This window comes from Cynocephalus volans, chromosome 3 (genome assembly GCF_027409185.1).
Source record: "Cynocephalus volans isolate mCynVol1 chromosome 3, mCynVol1.pri, whole genome shotgun sequence".
Classification (NCBI taxonomy): Eukaryota; Metazoa; Chordata; class Mammalia; order Dermoptera; family Cynocephalidae; genus Cynocephalus; species Cynocephalus volans.
In genome coordinates this window covers 119,861,906-119,884,718 of record NC_084462.1, presented here as the reverse complement: position 1 = coordinate 119,884,718, position 22,813 = coordinate 119,861,906, and the positions used below count along the sequence as shown (strand labels likewise).

The window sequence follows — 22,813 nt, the reverse complement described above, 5'->3', positions numbered from 1 at the left end:
TTTCTATTCTTAAAAATACTGGTTCTTACTGAATATCTCAAAACTACTGAGGATCAATCAGGATAATCTTTTTAGTACAGTTAAAGCCTTCAATGGAACTAGGAGTCCAGGTTCAGGAATATCCCGTTTGAATGAAGAATTGTAAAATAAAGACCTTGTCTCACATGCCAACTTACAGTCAGAGCAGGATTTCAAAACCAGAGTTGTAGTTTGCTATTCATTAATTATGCCATATAGCAACAGTATACATTTCTGGTTATTAAGTTCCTTAAGCCAAGGCAATATGTTTTTCTGTCAAGAAAATTACCAAAGGTAGATGAAAAGATGATGAATATTTAAGTCTGCACGTACTAACAGTCTGCTTAATACTTACAATTGGAGGTAAAAAAAGACAGGATGCAAATATTTTCCAAAAGCACTGTTTTTATTTATACAGAGTCCTAACCACTTTGGCAAGCAGTAGGAGGAGTAGGAGAGATTACTTTTTCAATCCAGGGGCCTCCGTCATGTTGGTTTGTTTTTACCAAACACACATGCACGTGGCATCATGGATTTGGTAAACTAATGACAATGTTTAGTCTCTCTCTGCTAGAGCAACAAGGTGAGCATCAATCTCTGCTTCTGTAAGAATCCTAGAAGACAAAAGGGGGAAAAACACAACTATTTATTTTTTAAACTCTTTTTATTATGAAAAATTTCAAACACATACAAAAGTAGAAGAGTATAATGAACACCTATGTACCTATCATCCAATTTCAACAATTATCAATTAATAACCAGTCTTAAAAATCTACACCCCCTCCTCTACTCCCTCAGATTATTTTGAAGGAATTCCCAGACATTACATCAACTTCATCTATACATAAAAATGTTTACTTCTTTGATATCAGATGCAGAATTAGGTCTTTTAAAAACAAAATCCTTTAGTTGCTGCTAAGATAGAAAATATTTCAATTAAATAATATAAAGCTAAATGATATAAAATATATTCTACTTAGCTCCTATGTCAAAATGCCTTTATACCTAGTATCAGTCAAGTTTATATTAGCTGACAGATGAAAACCCATTGAGAAATCTAAGCAGATTTTTAAAAAGCTACCCAGATTCAGAAGTCCATGAATACAAATATTATAATTCTATGAACAGTCTACTGGCATGTTCCATGTTGAACATACGATATTTCCTAAATGATGTTTGCCTTGAAAGGAATCAATCGCTTGGCAACCTTGCTAATGTAACCTATTAGTGCTGGACTTCTAAAAAGTAAAATTTGTCAAAATGACATTTTTTTAATGCAATTTGGGGATATATTAAGTACTTTGTGTAGTTATTGATGCTTATGTCATATGTTCTAGTTATTATTTAAGTATACTTACTACTACAGAAGTTATAAATGATACAAGGGCTTTTTGAAGACACAGGATCCTTAGTTTCTTATCCACTTTTTAAAGTAACATGCAAATTAAATTTTAAAAGGTGATAGTAAGTCTCAGAACAGAAAACACGAATTAACTGCAGGTTCTTCAGAGTTTTGCAAATTGCCCCCAACTATGATCATGTCACAACTATGGTTGTGATCTAAAAGTTGATACACACAATAGTTAAAATGCCTCCCAGCAGTTCCTTGCATCTGCGGATTTAACTGTAGTATTTTCACTAATCACAAGAGTATACTGGTACACGGAATGTAAACCACCTCATAGGGTTGCTGGGAAGATTAAATAAGCTGATGCGTATGTTAAGTACCCAGGATGGATTTGAATCATGGAAGCTGTAAGGCTGCTGTGTGGGAGTTAGTCAGTCAGTCAGTAAGAACACACAAGCATCCAGTATCTGCAACTCAATTAGCTGTATTCAAAATTTGGGGTTTCCAAAGATCTTTGGATAAGCATCTGATATATTTCATATTGCTTTTTGAAGCTCCACTTAACTACTAAATAACCAAAGATCCACCTGAAAAACTTGAAAACTACTGCTTTGGGAGTTGAATTTTTATTGGCCTTAAACTAAAAAAAGAAAACACTATGCTTACTTTACTCCTTACATAAAGATTATTTTGTGTCATTCTAAAAGGAGAGAAAAGCTGTTATATCTTTCTTAAAGAGACACCAATATGTTTAATATTGATCTCTCAGGTGTGAAGAAAAAAAAACTATAATCATAGTTCAAAAAACTGTCCCCCACTCCCCCTAAGTTACTGGACAATATACCCACATGCCTCTACCTTTCCAGTCTGGAATTTCAACACTTGGCAAACTTCTTTAAGTACAATATAACTCACCTGAATTTGGGATTTTCAACTGTAACCACTCCAACTTCTATTTCTGAAGGTTTGAAATCAATTGATAGAACGGTAGACAGGCATGTAATTGCAGTCTGAAAAAAGTACCAACATTAAAATATAGTATCTTTCAGAGTTTCCAAGATTTTCTCATTCCAATCTTGTTCAAATCATATAAGTTAACCACAAGTTATTCATTTCTGCTCCATGTTTCAGTAATGCAGTCTACGGCCTCATGTACTCTAATGTGTTGCCTGCCTATGGTAAGAAACTTGTTTCTACCAAGTGAAGCCATAAGTTAAAGTCCATCAAACCAAATAGGATAATTTATACAATACAGTTTATTTGCTTGATGACCATGATATGCCAGGCACTATGCTTAGCATTTGGGGTGAAATGCGGAGAGGATAAAGACGAATGACACAGTCTGCACCTTCAAGGAATTTATAGTAATAACAATTTAAGAATGTTTTAAGTGCCCTATATCCCAGACATAATTTCTTTCCCAAGTCATTCTGTGAGCTTATTCTTTTCCTAGGAAAAGGTTTGCTTACCTGAGAATGTGGTGTGTGGCTATTCTTCCTTCAGGACCATAAGAATAGTACTATTGACTCTCAACCTTTTCAATCTATTTTTTTTTTTTTTTTTAATAAAGATGACCGGTAAGGGGATCTTAACCCTTGACTTGGTGTGTCAACACCATTCTCACCCAAGTGAGCTAACCAGCCATCCCTATATGGGATCCAAACCCATGGCCTTGGTGTTATCAGCACCACACTCTCCCGAGTGAGCCACGGGCCAGCCTGACCTTTTCAATCTTGCTACCAGGCAGCTTAAACCTAACTTGAGTCTCTCAATTATTGCAACCATGCTGATTCCTATTCTTGATTCCTATTCTTACTTATATTTTCCCATTTTATTTTATATTTTGTTAAAAGCTGTCTCTATCTTATGAAATAAGGTAGGAAATTAAGTGAATAAAAGCAGCCCTCATTTTCCCATGTCCGCTAAATGACATCAATTTTATTATTAAGCTGACAAACTTAGATCTTGTAATATAACTGAGGAATTGCCTTTATATAGTGTCAATTATGCAAAGATCCTCACTGTTCTATATGGCATTAAAAAAGTCAGCTCTTTTTGGTTAACTTACTTCCACTGTCTGTTCAAATGTCCAATCAAATTTCTTCTTCACTTTTTTCTCAAGAAAGCTGGTTGATTCCGTTTGTTTAACTCCTGCTGCAGTGGCTTTAAACCCACAGTAGTAACCTGCAGGATCACACTTGTATACCTGAGGGCCTTGTTCTTCATCTATACCAATTAAAATCATACCTAAAATGAAAGACAGACCCTAATTAAATATCTTTTACCTTTATACAACAAAATTTCCTCTTTCTTGGTGGTGTCACATAGCTGTCATTAATCACTACTTTGGTCACTGATTTTAGGATATGTGTTTCCCTTTAAGAAAACTGATCAAACAAAATACAGGTTATCACCACAGATAAAGCAGGTAACAGATAAATTTCCATTTTGCAAAAGGATTTATCAGGTTTTTAAAAAATAGTTTGAATTGTTACAAATGTAATTTATAAAGTTTTTCCAATCCTTGCTATTAACCAAAGCATGTTTATTTGAACTCTAATCCTTCAAGATGTTACCTGGCCAAATAAATTTGGAAAACATTTTCATATACCTCTTTTTGAGACAAATAATAAACGACAGCATACTGAATGCTCTGAAACATTCTGTTGTAGGCTGACCTACTTATCTTTAACTCAGTAGTTCAGTTTATTTGACCAAGGAATACTTTTTTTAATTGAAAAAATACCTATTAAGGTTCTAGAGAACCAATAGCGTATAGAACACACTTTGGGAATGCTGGTGCAAAGTGAAGTACACTTAGGGGCTACCTGCTCACCTTTAAACTCCCCATCTTTGTTACTGTTGTTATACACGCCTCTAGTCAGTCAGTACAACCAAACTCTAAATTCTGTATATGTAACTTTGTTATTATGAATCTAATGTTACTACCTTATACTCAGACATTTAAAACAACACCACCAGCAAATTTCTTTCTACTCAGCAAAGTAGGTAACAAAGTATTTAAGCAATGGATTAACTCCTGCTTTATTATATTCCAGATTTTTAACCTCTTTTATATGGTGTACTACTATAAGATTAAGTATTAGCCAATTACTTTATTCATATTTATAGATGTTGTACAGCATCTACTTAGTAATGAGGAATTTCCAACTTTATTTTATTGACAAACACTCTATGACAGTGATCAGATATCTGCTTTATTTCTTTAATTTTATACTTGCTATAAACCAAGTAGTTTTCTTTAATTTTACACTTGCCATATACCAAGTACAAGGGCAACTCAAAAGTGATACCCACTTACAGCTTGGGGGAAAATCAAATACATTTTACTCCAGGGTCTTGCAAGATGAGCAGGGCTTAATAGGTGATAAGGACAGTGAAGGCAATCAAGGTAAAAAGGACAACACATACAAAGGCATTGAGACATGGAAGGGCTGCGTGTACCCTGGGAATGACAATTAGATCTGTATATGACAGGAGCTTCAGGTGAAGGAGGAAGAGTATAAGAAAGAAGGGTAAATGGGGGTAAACTTGCACATCATTTTAAGGAGTTTAGAATTTACCCTATAGCAGATGAGGAATCAGTTCTTCCAAGGAAGCAACAATCAAAATTCTATTTTAGAATGATAAGTCATGCAGGATATGGAGAACAGACTTGGAAAGAGTGAGATGGGAGAGAAGAGACAGGTAAACTAGACAGGCAGCAGAGGCAACAGATGATGAAGTGACAGAGGAAATGGAGAAGGAACAGTTAATCTGAGGTAAAACTTGACTAATCAGATACCTGGGAAGATAGGGTGAGAGTTGAGAAGTTGAGGATAAACATAGCAAAATAGTAATGATTTCAAGTTTCAAGTGTCTGTGGGACATGGAGGAAGGGATTGGGTTAAGATACATGTGAGTGACTGGAATATGAATAGTAAGTGAAGCCATGCAAGTGGGTGAAATTACCCAGACAGGGTGAAGAGGGAAACAAGACCAGAGAGAACCCTGGTAGTAACGACATTGAAGTGACCAGCAGAAGAGGATGAATTAAGAAAATTGAGAAGAGAGTATCATTTAAGAAATCAGGAGAGGAGCACCTTTTAAGTGAGAGGTCAATAGGGTCAGATGCATAGAAATCATTACATTGACTGCTTTGATTCTCATAAATGAATGACACAAGGTCAGAAACAAACATGCATTAAATTTTTAAGGCTAATTTATATTAAATCAAAAATCAGTAAATCTTATCCTTCTCCCAATAAAATTTTACTTGTTTTTAAAAACAGAAATTTATTCTAAAAATATGAGTCACAGGTCTGTATGTGACCCTAATTCTTTAGGGTGGTCAAAAGAAACAGCTACATTGTTAAGATGCCTAATTTAGGTACTTCCGTGGAATTAGTAATTAGGAATTGCGGTAGAACCCCATTACAACAGCCTAACAAAATATGGACTTGGATCTTTCAAATCACACACTCCAAATAAAAATATTTTGATAAAAAGTCTAGGGGCTGGCTGGTTAGCTCAGTTGGCTACAGCGCAGTGTTATAACACCAAGGTCAAGCAAGGGTTCATATACCCATACTGGCCAGCCACCAAAAAACAAAGTCTAATAGCATCTAAAACTTAAAGATAATACCTAAAATACTGTTGTGAAACCCATCCTTCAGCTCTAATTTATTACAAAAATTTTCCCACCTTATATAATTTCCAAGCCACATGTTCAGAACCCAAGTTACTTAAATAACTTTCTCTATAGATGTTCTACAAAAAAATTATAATTCATCAATTATTTGGGAGACTTCTTAGCATACTTACAACAACCAAGAGGCCTCATTTCAGCATTCTGTGTGTAGACCTGAGAAATATCAGCAATTCTTTTACATAGCATGTCCACAGGAATCTCATAGCCATACTTGTATTTCCAATTAGCTGCCTCATAGCGTGCCCTCTGAACCTGGGATCTGCTGTCAGCTTATAGAATAAAAAAACAAAGGGTTACCTCTTTAGAAGGAAAGAATGAACCTGAAACACACACACACACACACACACACACACACACACACGAGGAGTCTTCAAAAAGTTTATGGAAAGATTTGTATTATCTTTTAATTCTATTTTTCCATGAACTATTGAAGTACATATTATATATATGTTAAGGAAAGGAGAAAGGGTCCAATGAATACTGAATGACAGCAATAAGTACATGAAAATTATTAAAAAGACGGAGCTCTATACAAAGTACTGCTCTTTTAGGTTACCCCCTTTTTATTTTTTTGGCAGCTGGTCAGTAAGGGGATCCGAACCCCTGACCTTGGTGTTATAATATCATATGCTTACTAACTGAGCTAACTACCCAGCTCCACAGTACTGCCCTTTTATGTTGAGCCTTTCACCAGCAGTCAAAATAGTTTCTACAAGTATCTTATACTTCCCAAAAGAACAAACTCTAAGTAGAGAGAGTAATCTCTCTTGATATTTGTGTTTAGGCTTAAATTTTCCCTTGATTTCAGAAAATAGAAACCCAATGTAATTTTTATAATAATTCTCACTCATCCACTTCTAACCAGATTTGAGATATACTGACTTAGGTCCTCGTAAACTATGAACTTATATCTGAAATATATCATCTGTGAGAGAAGCCTCAGACCAGTTTCCCTGACACTAGCATAAAGACCTAATTCCATTACACATATAATTTCAAAAAATTTCACCATATAAATATTGATACTAGCCTTGGAAGACTGCAAATCTACTCATATCACCTGAAAATCCAGCACTAAATAGAGTTTTAAAATTAATGCAAAACTCAAAAATAATTTGAAGAAAATAGAAAATAATGTGTGCAAGGCTTATGATATATAAGATATCTAGCTGTTACCTGTCATTCCTGTCATCACACAACCAATGTTTTCAGTTATCTTGAATAAATGAGTCACTGTGCTGGAATCCAATAATTTGTCCTAATGAACAAAATAAATCAAGATAATCTTTTTAAAAACCCACAGGTCTCTGTGTAATTATAAAAATATATATATACTATAGAACTGCAACAATAAACTATATAATATCTTCTGTTTATTTTATAGTTAAAACCGATTTTAATAAAAGGGGTAGGCGGAGACTCTGTTTTCCTTTTCTAGATGATATGTTTCCTGTGGGCAAGAATTATAGCATATCAAAGCATGTCTGAAGATCCCTCAAAAAAAAAAAAGACTTAGAAATCTCCTTGTCCTTATAATCATACCACAAAGTTTGATATGTTAATTCTGTCCACTCAGCTAAACTGTACATAGAGGCTCAATACTTCTTGAATGACTAATTGGAAAGCAGAGTCAGAGCAAGAATAATGTTAATGTATTTAAGTAATAACATACTTTTGTACAAACTCATGAACATTTCTTGCATTATATTCTGTAATAACTGACTGGGCAGTATTACTTACAGGTACTTTCTTCTGTGTGACAATTACTGCACAGTCTTTCCCTCTGACAGCTACTGATGTAAGGCCACCCTGGTTAATGGCCTTAAAAGCATATTCTGGAAAACAGAATAGTTTTTTTTTTTAAAGGTGAAACAAATTATCATATATTCACACAATGGAATAATAAACAATCGTTAAAAAGAATAAGGTAAGAGCTATATGAACTAACACGGAATGCCATCCAAGACATGTAAAGTCAGGATAATAATAACTCATAGTTAAACCAACTCCATTTCTTTACATTTTCATTTTACTAAAATTATTTTCATCAGGCTCAAGTACCAAATTTCCAATAAAGTTTTAATTTAGTTAATTTCAATCCTATCAAATCTTTATCTATTATGCGTTTTGTCATTTTAAAACTTTGTCTTGTGGCCATTATTCTACCAAATCTGGTTTTCCTGGGCCAAATTTAGCTGCTCTAAATTTTCTCAAGATTTAATACTTCTGTTAACTCTTGATCGATAACTAATTTGACCACATGCAGTTTTACCTGCTGTTAGATTATTCTGCACTGATTTTTTATATCAAGTTGAATTTTTCTGGATCATGCTTTTTTTTGCAATTTTCATGTTATTTAAACATATGATTCTTTAGTTCATCTATAATAAAATTCATCTCGTGTACTTCTAACTACTATCAATCCACTCCACAGGTTAAACACTGGGATCAAAACGGTAGCATGAAAACAAACTACTTTGGCACCATGTAGTTTAGTTAATAATGATGTTTTTGGAGAGTAGGATTACAGACAAGACTAGCACCTTCTATATTATATATTTCTGCAATATTTAAGTTTAGTAATAGACAAATAATTTGTAAGTAGAAATAAAGAACAAAAATTAATATATGCTAATTGTAGAAAACATAGAAAATACAGAATGTAACTTAAAACAAAAAAAATTACTCATAATCCCAATCATTATTTACATTTTGAACACATAATAATTTTAAAATTCTGTCTTCAAGTGTTACTCTGGGCACTGGGTCTGAGGCATCACCTCATCTGTTTAAAAAGCCACAGGTGATGAGGACCAGCTGAAGAAGATACTACCTATGATACCAAAGAGTTCCTTTATTAGGAGCTGTAATAATGACTACTTATCAAATATTTCTAAATGACTATATACTGAAGAGAGAACAAAAAAATAGGGCAAAGAGAGTCTAGAAAATCACCTTAAAGGAAATCCTCAAATTTAGCCTGGATTTAATTGGCTAATTATAATACAGTAGTTAATTTTCACCATCTTTACATCACTAATAACTTCTAAAATACAATTTTCAAACTGCTTCTTGGTTCTGTTTCTGATATAGATAATAAAGCTTCTACTGTATCAACCCTCCACAGCTTAAAAACTACTAACTCTAGACAAAACAATAATAATTGCCTGAAGACACCACAGAGTCAGATTCTACAGGGGGATCAATACTTGGGAGAAGGGAATGGTATGGAGAGAATTTCCCATTTTTGTGGATCACAGCCTGAGAGCAGTCAGTGCTAAATTGCCATAAAAAATTCATTCTTTTTGGACTAAAAAACTAGAACAGTTTGGGATAACTGTAGCTACAGGAAAATAAAAGAGAGAAAAGGAGAGCGCCAGAGAAGGGAGAGCCCCAACTTCTACATGTAAAGGTTACCCTAATCTCTGGCTGATTCCATAACCACACATACAACAAGGCAGACTCTAAGCAGCCTAGCTAAGAATAAAAGAATTAAAGTGAAATTTAAGATGCCACCCAAGAAACAGACTTTGTAGTTTAAAACTAACCTAATTAATTGCCTACTAAAACAAAACAAAGTAAGTCAACACTCTTTGGAGAAATATGACAGTATCCAGCATCTTCACAATGTAATGTTCACCAATGTTCAGAATACAATCCAGAACTACTCAACATACCAAAAAGAAAACAAATCAAACCAAACTAAAAAAACAAAACCAAACAAAAAACAGGAATATGTGATCTATTCTCAAAAAGGTCAACCCTGAGATGACCCAGATGTTGTATAAACAGACAAGGATTTTATTTTATTTTTTTTTTAAAAAGATGACCGGTAAGGGGATCTTAACCCTTGGCTTGGTGTTGTCCACACCACACTCTCCCAAGTGAGCTAACCGGCCATCCCTATATAGGATCTGAACCCGTGGCCTCGGTGTTATCAGCTCTGCACTCTCCTGAGTGAGCCATGGGCTGGCCCCCAGACAAGGATTTTAAAATAGCTACTATAACTATGCTAAATGATATGATAAAAATTATTCTCAAAATGAAATAAGATAGTAAATTTCAGCACAGAAAGTACAAAAGAACCAAACAGAAATTACGGAATTGAAAAATAGATATCTGATACAAAAAATTATCCAACCTTGAGAAGAGAGATGTGAACCTATGGATTATATTCTAAAAATTTTAGAAAAAGAAAAAATGAGAAAAGAGATTAAAAAAAAAATCTGTGGGTCAACATCAAAATGTGTAATATATGTGTAATTTGGTAGAGAAGAAAATGGGGCCAAAAAATAAATAAATAAATAAATAAATAAATAAATAAAAATCTGAAGAAATAATGGCTAAAAATGTTCCAAATATGGCAAAAGACACAGAACAAAATTAAAGAAGCTTAGAAAACTCCAAGCAGAATAAATACAAAGGAAACAACACGTAGTCAAATATAGTCTGATCCCTGAAAACCAAAAATAGGGAAAAATTTGAAAACAGAGAAAACAACAAATTATGAACAAGAGAATGATATGAATGTCTGCTGACTTCATTGAATATGGGTGAAACAACATCCTTAAAGTATGGAAAGAAAAAACTCTCAATTCAGAATTCTATATCCAGGGAAGGCCCATGGCTCACTTGGGAGAGTGTGGTGCTGATAACACCAAGGCCACGGGTTCGGATCCCTATACGGGGATGGCCAGTTAGCTCACTTTGGAGAGCATGGCGCTGACAACACCAAGTCAAGGGTTAAGGTCCCCTTACCGGTCATCTTTTTTTTTTTTAAAAAAAAGAATTCTAAATATCCAACAAAAATATCCTTCAAGAATGAAAGCAAAATAAAGACACTTTCAGACCTACAACAAGACATGCTAAAGAAAGCTCTTCAGGTTTAAGGAAAAGGATATCAGGTAAAAACCCTGATCTTCAGAAACGAGGAACATTAAAAATGAGCAGACAGGGCCGGCCCCGAGGCACACTCGGGAGAGTGCAGCGGTTGGGAGCGCAGCGGTTGGGAGCACAGCGGCGCTCCCGCCCCGGGTTCGGATCCTATATAGGGATGGCCGGTGCACTCACTGGCTGAGCGCGGTGCAGACGACACCAAGCCAAGGGTTGCGATCCCCTTACCGGTCACAAAAAGTAAAAAAAAAAAAAAAAAAAATGAGCAGACAGACAAATATCTGTGCAACTAGAAAAGATTATTTTATCTTTATTTATTTAAAAATACATGACTGTTTAAAGCAAATATTATAACATTTGTGGAGTTTATCAAATATGTAAATGTACTACTTTACATAAAGGAAAGGGAGTAAATGAACTTACAAGCTTTGTATTCGTTATGTGACATGATAAATATTAACTCTAAGAAAACTGGGAGAAATTATGTATTTATAATCTTTAGAGCAACCACTAAAAAACAAATGCAAAGAAGTAGCCAAAGGGCCGGCTCCATTGCTCACTCGGGTGAGTGCAGCTCTGGGAGTGCCAAGGCCCCGGGTTTGGATCCTATATGGGGATGGCCGGTGCGCTCACTGGCTGAGCGTGGTGCGGACCTCACCGTTGCGATCCCCTTGCCAATCAAAAAACAAAACAAAACAAAACAAACCCCACCCCCCCAAAAAAAGAAGTAGCCAAAACGTTAATAGATTAAAATGAAATTCTAAAAACTACTCAAATAAAACAAAAGAAGGTAGGAAAGGAGGTCAGAGGAACAAATGAGCAAACAAAACAGAGAAACAGAAATAAATAATAAAATGGTAAACATAAAAATCATAACTGTATATGCACCTTATAAGAGCACCTCAAAATAGGTGAAAGAAAAATTGACAGAATTAGTGGGGAAATGGCCAATCCCACGTAGTTGAAGATTTTTAACACTGTCACTTAGTAACTGCTAGAAATGGGGGGGCGGAATAGACATGCCATGATCTGAACCACACTATCAACAACCCTGTCCTAGTTGATATCTATAGATACTACTGGCAACAACTGAAGAACATACATTCTTTTCAAGTGCACATGATACATTTACCAAGACAGATGGCATGCTAAGCCATAAAACAAGTCTCAGTAAAATTTTAAGTATTAAAATCCCTAAAAGTCTGACAATTAAAAACACATTTCTAAATAATCCATGGGTTGCAGAAAAAAAAAAAAAATCACAAGGGAACATTAAAAATATTTTCTACTGAATGGTAATAAAAATATATCAAAACTTGCAGAATGCAGCTAAAACAGTGTTTAGAGAGAATTTCATTGCTATGGCAGACAGACTCTAAAGCGGCCTCCCCTCCACAACACCTGCCTCCTGGTGTTCACACCTTTGTGTAATCTCCTCCCCTTGAGTGTAGGCAGGACCTGTAACGTGCTTCTAACAGAATATGGCAAAGGTGATGGGATGTTGCTTTCCTGATTACATTATATAAGACTCCACGTTGCCAACAGACTCACTCTAGAGATTCTCCTTGTTGTCTTGATAAAGTAAGTGGCCTCCTGACAACAGCCAGCAAAACGCTGAGGCCCTGAGTCACACACCGCAAGGAAATGAATCCTGCCAACAACCTCAGTGAGCTTGTAAGCAGATTCTTCTTCAGTTGAGCCTCCAGATGAGAACACAGCCTGGATGACATCATGACTGCAGTCTTGTGAGATCCTAGGCAGAGGACCCAGCTTAGCTGTGCCCAGACTACTCCTGATCCACAGAAACTATGAGATAATAAATGTATTGTTTAGGCTGCTAAATTTGCAGTAACTTTTATGCAGCATAGAAAACTAACACAATATCCTTAATTGCTTATATCAGGAAAAGTCTGAAATCAATGACTTAAGTTTCCACTTTAAGAAGATAGAAATGAGCAAAGTAAACCCAAATTGGAATAATGAATACAAGAAATCAATGAAGAAACAAAAGGGGAAAATCACCAAAGTCAAAAATTGTGTTTAGGTTTTTTTTAACAAAAACAACAAACCAACAAAATTATAAACCCTATGGCAGGATGAAAAATGATTCCTGAAAAGATATCCATGTCCTAATCACTGGTACCTGTGAATGTTACCTTATATGGGAGAGGGTTTTTGTAGATGTGATAAAGTTTTAATCAGGAAAAAAAAATTTTCTGGTTAACACTTGACCTTCATTCCCATATAGCAACTGTCCCACAAAGCAAGAATCACCTAGGGCCAGGCACATGTTCTGCAGTTTTCTGAAGGTTTCACCACTCCCTGTCATATCTCATCCAGTCTGTTTCATTCACTGGTATTACTTATCTGGTCTGTGTAAGCATTTGTGCCTTGTTATCCCTGAACTAAATGAATACTTGCTTATTGCTTAAATAATGCAAAAGGTAAAAAGCAACAATAAACAGAACATCACCCCCACCACATAATAAATTTTTGTCCCACAAAATAAAAAATTTTACCTATAAAAAAATGCTTCTTAATAGAGAATGCACCTGTGAATTTGCCAGGATTCATTAAGAGAGTCTTTCTCTATCCCTCTTTACATAGACCAGTGCTGCCCAACAGAAATTTCTGTAATGACGGCAATGTTCTATATTTGCACCATCCAACATAATAGCCATTGGCCACATGTGGCTATTGAGTACTTGAAATGTGGCTAGTGCAACCAAGGAACTGAATTTTTTATTTAAAGTTCTTGGGCTGGCCAGTTAGCTCACTTGGTTAGAGTGTGGTGCTGGTAAACACCAAGGTCAAGGGTCTGGATCCCCTTGCTCGCCATCCACCAAAATAACGAACGAACGAACGAACGAACGAACGAATGAATGAATGAACAAAGACATTAAAAAACAGGAAAAAAAGTTCTTAGTTAAGATTATCATTCCTACTATTTCTCTCCTATTTGTCTGAACTTCCCTTCTCAGTCTCCTTTACCCTTCCATCTCTTCAGCCAGCTCCTTAAATACTAGTATTCCCAAGGATTCTAACATTTCTCCCTATCCCTGGATGATTTTATCCTATACCATGGATTCAGCTATAACCTATGTAATCACTACTAATTCTGTCACCTCTAGTTCTGGGCCCATACTTGCAAATGCCTATTTCTCCCACAGACATGTCTGAAAATAAACTCCTCTCTATAAACCTGGTTCTTTTCTTACAGTCCTTATCTCAAATAATGATGTTACTAGCCACTCACAGTTTATTTTTCAAGCTACAACCCAGGTATCATCCTTGACTCTTCGCCTCCCCCTCTCTCACCTCAGAAATATCCACTCTCATACCTAACATTTACTTTAGAATACAGTACTCTAGCAGAGGGAAAGTGTGTAGGAAAGGGAGAAAACAAGATTGACAAAATGTTGACAACAGATGAAACTGGGTGATGGGTATATGAGGATCACTGTACTACGTACTTTTGTTTAAAATATTCTATAATAAAAATTTAAAAAATAAACTCAAGTCTCCTCCACCCTTTTTCTCTCTTTACCTTAGTTCACTCATTAGGGCTTATATGGTTACTGAACAAGCCTCTCCTAATTGGTCTTTTAGTCACTTTCATCATCAATCCCTTTCTACTCTAATCTCATTTCCACACTCAACTCTCCTGCTATATTACTTAATGACCTTGCCCTTCTTAAAAACGTGGCTCTGGGAGCAATAATCAGCCAAAATGTATATCGACAAAATAAAATTTTAAAAAAAATTTAAAAATTAAAAAATTTTTAAAAAACGTGGCTCTGTCCAAAACCCACGGGACAAAGTCCAAACTAGCATGGTACCCAAACCTTCAAAATCTTACTACAATCTACTTTTCCAGTTGTGACTCCAGGCACAATGACTGACACATGCACTGGTCCCCCAAATTTTCCTATCTCACCTCCATCTGGGTCAATTCCTCTTCTCTGAGAAGCCTTTCCTGGCTCTCCCTGGCAATTAGTCTCTTCCCATAGTATCTTTTTTTGTACCATTATTTTAGTACTACTCACCATGCTGCACTGTAATTTTCAATGAAGCTTTATATAAATGAATCCCCATTTTAACACTACCACCATAAAATATGTATTTTATAAGAATTTCCAGAAAAATGGAAACTGACAGAGTACAGAATCTAGAGACAACCCAACACCTAAAGAGTATTTTCTAAAGAAACACTAGGAGGGTAAAAAGTAATATCACAATTTACAGGAGAGGTGAGCAACCTATGGTACATAAAAACCAATTAAGAAAAAATAGTTTATGGGCATCATTATAAAGCCATACTTATTTTTTAAAGTCAGAATTCAAGTGTTGGCAATAGTACTTAAACACTTTATTTCCATCACTGAAGATTTTGGTTTTGGCTAAAATTTCAGAAATCTACAAAACTAGCAAAACCATTGTGTTAACCTCAGTGATCTGTTCTTGAATGTCCAAATGATGCAAGAAAATGGTAACTGATAGTCCATTCCCATTTTCTAAATGGGAAAAATTATAATGGATTACACTAGACCCCAAGTCCCCAATTTTCTAAATTTTAACTTAAATACATAGTAAAACACCTATATATAAGTATTAGATTGAACCACATGAAACTGTGGCTCAACTTAAAAATAAACCATTAGGTTAGGATGTAAATTGCTTCCCTGCTCACAAACAAAATGGTTAATAAACGGTTGCTTTGTGTATAGATATATCTTTCCACAGTAATCTCTTATTCACTTTGCTTCCTTCCTTACATTTTCCCCCAACACTTTCCCAGCTTTTCTGGGATTCAGTACTATGGCAAAATGTTCAGAAGAAGCACACAAGGCCAGACAATGTCTCACAATGTGAACAGCTCAGACTGTGATGCCACCAACAGTGGCGATGCATATCCCCTTTGTGGATATTTGCCAGGCTTTGCAAAGCATCTACAGGCGACTCTCTCTGAGGTTCTACCAATTATTAGGAACATAATTCAAGACTTTTCCCATCTGTACTTTTGTTTTAAATGCTGTATTGAGTTTTGGGATATAAACAATTTTTTTACCATATAAACACGGGCTGGAAAAAGAAAAATAAATTGAAAGATCCATATATTCTATGAAGTTTGGTTATTTAAAAAACAAGGGATGTTCCACTAGGGCAAGGAAAGTATATTCATTTTCAATACTGTGTGACTAAAACTTTGTTATTAAAATTTTTTGAAGCTGCCTATTCTGTCTTTCCCTAAGCTTGTAGGCTACATAATCAGGAAGTGTGGCTCACTTCAGTGCTTCCTAATATTTTACTCTTTAAAATGGTGATCCTAAAGGGGATGGGATCACTAGAAATCTTGGCACTGCTGTAGGGGGAAGGGAGAATATGAGGTTTGAAAATAGTTTGCTGCCATCCCTTTTTTGTTTAGTTATATATGTACTTATGTATATGTACATATATATGTACATATGCACACACACAAACACACACACACATTTAATTTCAAATCAGCTTCATGGAGGCCATGAGAAGCCTGGGTTGAGAAACACTGCTTTGAAAAGAGGCAAAGGATAAGTACTTCTCATTCCATTTATTTGTGAAACCTCTGACTCCACTCATATCAGCCACTTGTTTCTTTTTGACAGCATCCCTCACAGAAACATTTATTGAATGCTTACTATATGCCAGGCACTGTTCTAAGTCCTTTACATTTATTAACTCATTAAATCCTTAGAGCCCTATCAGCTAGGTGGAATCATTATCCCTATTTTACAGATGAAGAAAGTTTTCATAGTCAGTGTAGAGCAAGGACTCAAACCCAGGAATTCTGGCTTCAATACACAATGCCACTTCTATGTTTTATTTAGAAAACTCTCCTATCCAATCTGTCTCTACCAGTCCATTCCTTTCAAGCTCCCTATCAGCATGCTCCTTTTTTAGAAGTAACTAGGCAGTGCTCCCATCCACCTGGCAAACAAATCCGTGTGACTGCTCCTCTCCTCCTTTACCAGACCCATCCAGCAAAGAATCAGCAAGCAGAAGAGGAGGGCCTAAAAGTAGCCAGGCTTAATTTGGCCCACTAGAGCCTCAGTTTCCCCACTGGTAACTTCAGCAATTCCTGAAATTAGATTTCAAAGCTAGGTGCCTACTATGGCTTTAATGTGTCTCCCAAGGTTCACATGTTGGAAACTCAGCCCCCAATGCAACTGTTGAGAAGTGAGGCCTAATAAGAGGTGAATAGGTCATTAGGGCTCTGCCCTCATGAATGGATTCATGTCATCACTGCAGGAATGGGTTAATTATCACAAGAATGGGTTTGTTATAAAAGTGAATTTGGACCTCTCTTGCTCGCTTGTTCTAGCCCTTTCATCATGCGATGCCTTTCACCATATTATGACATAGCAAGAAGGCCTTCACCAAATGCAGCCTCTCAGTCTTGGACTTCCCAGCCTCCAGAATCATGAGCCAATAAATTTCTGTTCTTTATAAATTATCCAGTCTCAAGTATTGTTATACAGCACAAAACAGACTAAGACAGTGCTCTATAATCTTTAACACATATGTGGCACACACTTGCATACATATGTTTAGAGAAATTTTTCAATAGTTACCAAAAGGTATAAAATGAAAAACAAGTCTTTCTCCCTACTCACTGGGAGCAAACACTGTCAATAATATGTCACAATTTATAACTATAAAGTATGCTTATAATTATGCTTAGCATTGTAACTTCAAATTTATACCTCTATTTTTTGATTTATCAACGTTAGACTACATTTATCTTTTAAGTCCCAGCTATGAAAGATGAGGAGCATATTTACCTTTCCATTAATCATTCCTTCCCTTGTCATTGCCCCATTTTTGTTCTATTATTTTTCCATTGATAAGGTTAACAACTTGCACTCTATAATTCTTACATGTTTTCTCTTTGAAGGATTCTGAAGTTTACAAACTAACAAACAGCATTTACAATATCATGATTATGTACATATATTTCACTGGAGAACTAAGCATGAATGGACCCATAGAAAGGGAAATATTTTGTATCTACAGAGCTTCTAATCTAATAAACAAAAAAAATTTTTTTAAACTCAAAGAATCAAACAAGCATCTGACAACATTTACTGAGCATTTAGTATGTGGCAAGCACGCACTAAACACTCTACATACATTGCATTATTTAATCCTCAAAACAGCCATACATGAGGCTGGCTGGTTAGCTCAGTTGGTTAGAGCACAGTGACCAAGGTCAAGGGTTTGGATTACCAGACTGGCCAGCCCCTCACATCCCCACAAAATACAACTATATATGGAGAAATTATTATTAGTCCAAATTGCAAATGGAAACTAAGGCTACAGTTACATAACTTGTCTGGATTAGCTAGTATGGAGCAGAGCAGAGATCTGAATCTGGGAATGGCTCCAGGGTCTGAACTCCTCACCACTATACTGCTTGCTCATACTAACTATTCTTTCACTTTCTTTTTTCCTAACAATGTCTAATTAATGTCCTGAATAGCAGAGGGAGTGTGTTACTCAACGAGGGAGAGATTAAAGTCATTCTGCCTAGATATTAAACTTGTTTTGAACATGTTCTCTTCCAAATCTTAACAATTACAATGACACTATATTCAGCCTTTCTACTCACCAAATCTGGTAAGCATTAAAGATTATGCTTTACGGCTGGATAGCACAATACAGAATATAGAAGCAAAATGTAGGTCTCAGTGTCAATTTTCCTGTACACATATTAAAAGCACGAAATAGAACACTCAAAGCAGTAGTCCAATATAGAAAATTCTTTAAAACGCAGAAATGAAACAATAAAAAAGAAAATTCCTTGAGGATACAATTATTTCTTTGTTCTATCTTTGACCATATTTTTTCAATTGGGAATAAGTTAAAAGTGTTACTGAATTACCCAATATGATATTTCTTGCTACTTCATACACAGTATGTAACCATACAGTGGACCAGTTTCATCCATATTTTAAACTTTATTTCTAAAATTTACAGGTGAAGAGAACCTCATTTACAGGCCAATTCTCCTTATAATTTCCAAGCACAGATGACTATATTACTGTCCTTGCCAAGGCACTGAGATACTACTCATTTAAAAATGAAAATATCATGGTTCAGATGGAAATAAGGCTCTCCTGACACTAAATTCTCTAAGGCAAGAGGTCAAGGGTCCGGCTTACGATGATACCGTAAACCCTGACATCATTTCAATTCAACAAAATACATTTTGTACTGAATAACTGATAACTAAAGCTGTTCTTCAGTAAACAGCTAGTACACCATACCTCATCTACAATTCAGATCCAGCTTTTTAAACTGTGGGAGCATTCAAATAGATGTGGGTTAACTGGGGATGCCAGTTTAGAACTGAGAGCCACTCATTCTATCTACCAGTTTCCCTAAGATGTCTTGAACTTTGTAGGTACTTGTAAATTGGCTTTTCATTTTTAACTGTTTGTTTACGTATCTGTCACTCCCCTTAAGCTGTGAGCTTCAGTATGGGAGAGGGTGTGACATTCATCTTTCTATCCTCTAGGACCAGTAGTGTGGCACTGAATGCGTGTGTGGAATTAACTACAAGACAGTCCACGTTACAAATAAGGAATAGGGAAAGGGGCGTTTTAGTTGAGAGGTTAAAGAACCTATTACCCTTTAGAGAAAAGAACAGACGTTGGGCCTATGCAGGACAGAATGGAACTGAAGCGGCCTCAGGAAGCTGCAGTGAGGCATTATAGTCTACATTCCTTAACTCTTTATTGTGTACAGGCAGTGTGGCCCCTCACGCTGGGCAGAGCCAGGCCTTCCAGTCCCCGATCCCTGCCTCCAGATAGGGGTGGGAACACCATGGGGGTCAAACCGGCCGCGGCCCTTCTTGCGTCCCAGCTCCGGCCCTGCTGCAGCCCCACACTAAACCGGGCCGCGTCTGCTTGCTCCAGGCTGCACCATGACAGGGCAATTCGGGTGGGCCAAAGACGGACCTGGTTCACTCACCTACTTGGTAGAGCCGGCCCTCGGGTGAAAAAATGGTAATGTGGCGGTCAAAACCAGCGCTGGAACCACGGGACATGTCAGCTTTCACCACTTCAAACACAGTCTCTGCGCCCGGTAGCTCCCGCACAAGTCTTACAAGCTCCTCCCGGAAGTTGCAGTGACGGCTTCCGGGGCACCGGCCAGGCTTCTTCCGCTCTTCCCGCCGAACTCAAGGCTGTTGAGTCCGTTTGAACGTGGAGAGCGCTCGGAGGGCCCGCCCTTGACGGGGCGGAGGAGCTAGGGGGAGAGGTCTATCTTCGCTTGTGCCAGCCCAGCGTCTGAGCAGCCTGAAGAGACGAGGTGAAGCTTGGGTCGCGGCGGTGTAGGGTTTTCATCCGGAGAAGGAACTGACTATAGCAAGGATGAAAAAGCCTCCTGGGGCTCGGAGTAGTGATTTGCCTATCAGAGTGACTTAAATGGACCGTGTAATTAACAAGTCTCCTGTTAAGTTTTGGCACCTTAAATCGATCCCGTGCCTGATTAGATTGCTGGCTTTCTTTCTAACCTCTTTTCCTCCCACTTGCTACTGAGGGGGGAAATGGATTGTAGCAGCCGTTAAATGTAGGCGCTGAAGGGTGCGGATTCAAGTAGTCACTGGAAGGAACAGAAGTTTCTTCTTGCCAGGCAAGATCTTTCTTTGGCCAGTAGCCCTGACAATTTTTAGTCTTAGAAGTGGAATTGATTGGTTGAAATATGGATAATGGCGGAATCATGAGGTTAAGCGGACTTGACTGATAATGAACAAGATCCAAAGGGAGGAGCCTTATAGCAGGCTAGTTAGTGTTGGATGGATTAATTAAAGTAATTCCAAGCAGGCGAGGTAGCTTCCAGAGAACAGCAGGTGGCTTTTCAAAAGGTAAAATTTTGCTTATTTTGACTCTGCCCCAAGGCACACTCCTGTTTAATGAATAAAAAAATGCAAAACATGATCTTAGGCTAGTTTTTTTTCCCCCAGAAAAAGATGGTTTGTGCACTAGGAAGGCCACCAAGGTTTGTGGCACTTTAATGCCTGTTGTAATACTGAAGAAGGGATTCTTACGTATTTTCTCCTAAACTCACTTTCCATTTTAAAGAAAAAAATTTGTAAGAACCTCATAAGGAAATTCCAATTTCTCGAGTGTTTTATAAAAAAATAAATATCTACTTTATTAACCTTAGAAAGAAAAGCCAAAACTGAAACATGGTGAAGAAAACAGTGAATGCAAACGGCATCTCTGGCACACAGGTACTTTCCAGCTAGGCTAATTCCCAAGTGCATTGATAAAAGTTGTCTCTTGTTTCTGGTTCAGGTCCCTACTCAGGAGCAACTCCTGCTGACCTTTTGAGTACTTTTGTTTTCCCACATTCCAAGAGAGCTTGTACTTCCTACAGTTTGCCTGAATAGTCATAGATAAAGAGTTCTCTGTAAGGCTGCTAGGAGGATGAACTCACGTAGTCTAACAACCTCAGCAGCCCATTGTATGCTGATGTCTCCCAAATTTAGGTGTGTAGCTGGGCACCTCTCTAGAGTTGAATCTTCTCTAAATCGCCTACGTGATATTTTTCACATTGAGACACATGGCACCTTAAAACCCACCATGTTTAAAACAGAGTTCCTCATCTCATCTCTTCCCTCTCAAGCAAATTCCTGCCCCTTGTACCAAACTTTCCGAATACTCAGAGCCAAAACCTTGCAGCAGTCTTAATTCTCCAATACTTCCCCACTCTGCCTCCATACAATCCTGATCTCCCTTACTCTGCTCTTTTTCTTTCTACTATATAATTCATAATTTTGTTTACCCTTTATTGACCCTCCACATCTAATCTAAGCTCCATGAGGGCAAGGATCTTTGTTTTGTTCATTGATACAGATCAGGCAATTTGAACAATGCCTAGCCTATATTAAGTGCTTAATAAATATTAGTTGAACGAATGAATCTTTTACAGCATAGGAGTTAGGAGTGCACCCCTCTCCATTTAAACCTGAATTTAAATTCCATTTGTGACAGTTACTAGATATGTGACCTTATGCAACCGCCCTTAGTCTGGATTCCCTTATCTGTTAAATTTATATATGATTCCACTTTATGGGGGCTGTTGTGAGAATTAAATGAGAGAAGGCAAGCAAGTACTAAAGAACCTAGCACATAATAAGCACTTATTAAATGGTGGCTGTTATTACGTTATCTTCCCATTTGGTTGATTACTGAATGCTGTTGATTATTCCTATGAAATGATTCTCCTCCCTATTTGTAATTCCCACTTCCACTGTCCAAATTTAGACACTTTTTACAGTTTACACTAGTAGAGGAGAGTCTCTTCTTGTTGATCCATCCACACTCTTGGAATCATTTTCTTTTAGAACAAGATCTCATTGAGTGGCTTATCTGCATAGATTCCTTTGGGCTCCCTACTGTCTACTGAATAAAGTCTAGTCTTTAGGTTACTGTTCACAGCTGTCTACAAGTTGGCCTCTATCTTTTCAGCCTTTTTTTTCCACTTCTTTCCCCCATTTCTATTCCTGGGCTACAATCCACAGCACTGCTCTGAGCAGCACTGCCTAATCACCCCTCAAGCTCCCCGATACTCCTGTCTCTACTGAAAGGACCACCCTATTCCCATGTTCTAAGAAGCTCAAATCTGTCAGGCTGTCTTTCTCTCCCGTATGTCCACTACATATAATTTGAATCTTTTATTAGCCTGAACCAAAGGAAATGGCCATTTTCGTAGGTCAAATATCAACAATTAGATGGTTTAACTGACCAAGAGTTGTGTGTCTGGGTTTCACCAAGGATTGGCAGGGCAGAGGCTGGGTA

General features: G+C 36.9%; 1 protein-coding gene across 1 annotated transcript; it reads right to left on the bottom strand.

Annotated features, from left to right (window-relative positions):
- Positions 1-405: 405 nt before the first annotated feature.
- On the bottom strand, positions 406-20,155 carry PSMA6 (proteasome 20S subunit alpha 6). The gene is made up of 7 exons (XM_063090974.1): positions 19,980-20,155; positions 7,818-7,912; positions 7,254-7,335; positions 6,191-6,346; positions 3,435-3,613; positions 2,282-2,376; positions 406-632 (listed from the first exon to the last, which is right to left on the bottom strand). The coding sequence occupies exons 1-7, from the start codon at positions 20,053-20,055 to the stop codon at positions 575-577; spliced, it is 741 nt and encodes a 246-aa protein (XP_062947044.1). The 5' UTR covers positions 20,056-20,155; the 3' UTR covers positions 406-574.
- Between the last annotated feature and the right edge of the window lie 2,658 nt (positions 20,156-22,813).

What these genes read in the sequence shown, in the direction of transcription:
- PSMA6 (XM_063090974.1), bottom strand. Translation starts at nt 20,055, where the DNA reads ATGTCCCGTGGTTCCAGCGCTGGTTTTGACCGCCACATTACCATTTTT. An exon ending in GGGCCGGCTCTACCAAGTAG is followed by an intron (nt 7,913 to 19,979) that starts GTGAGTGAACCA and finishes TCTGTTTTCCAG; the next exon opens with AATATGCTTTTAAGGCCATT. An exon ending in TCACACAGAAGAAAGTACCT is followed by an intron (nt 7,336 to 7,817) that starts GTAAGTAATACT and finishes TTTGTTCATTAG; the next exon opens with GACAAATTATTGGATTCCAG.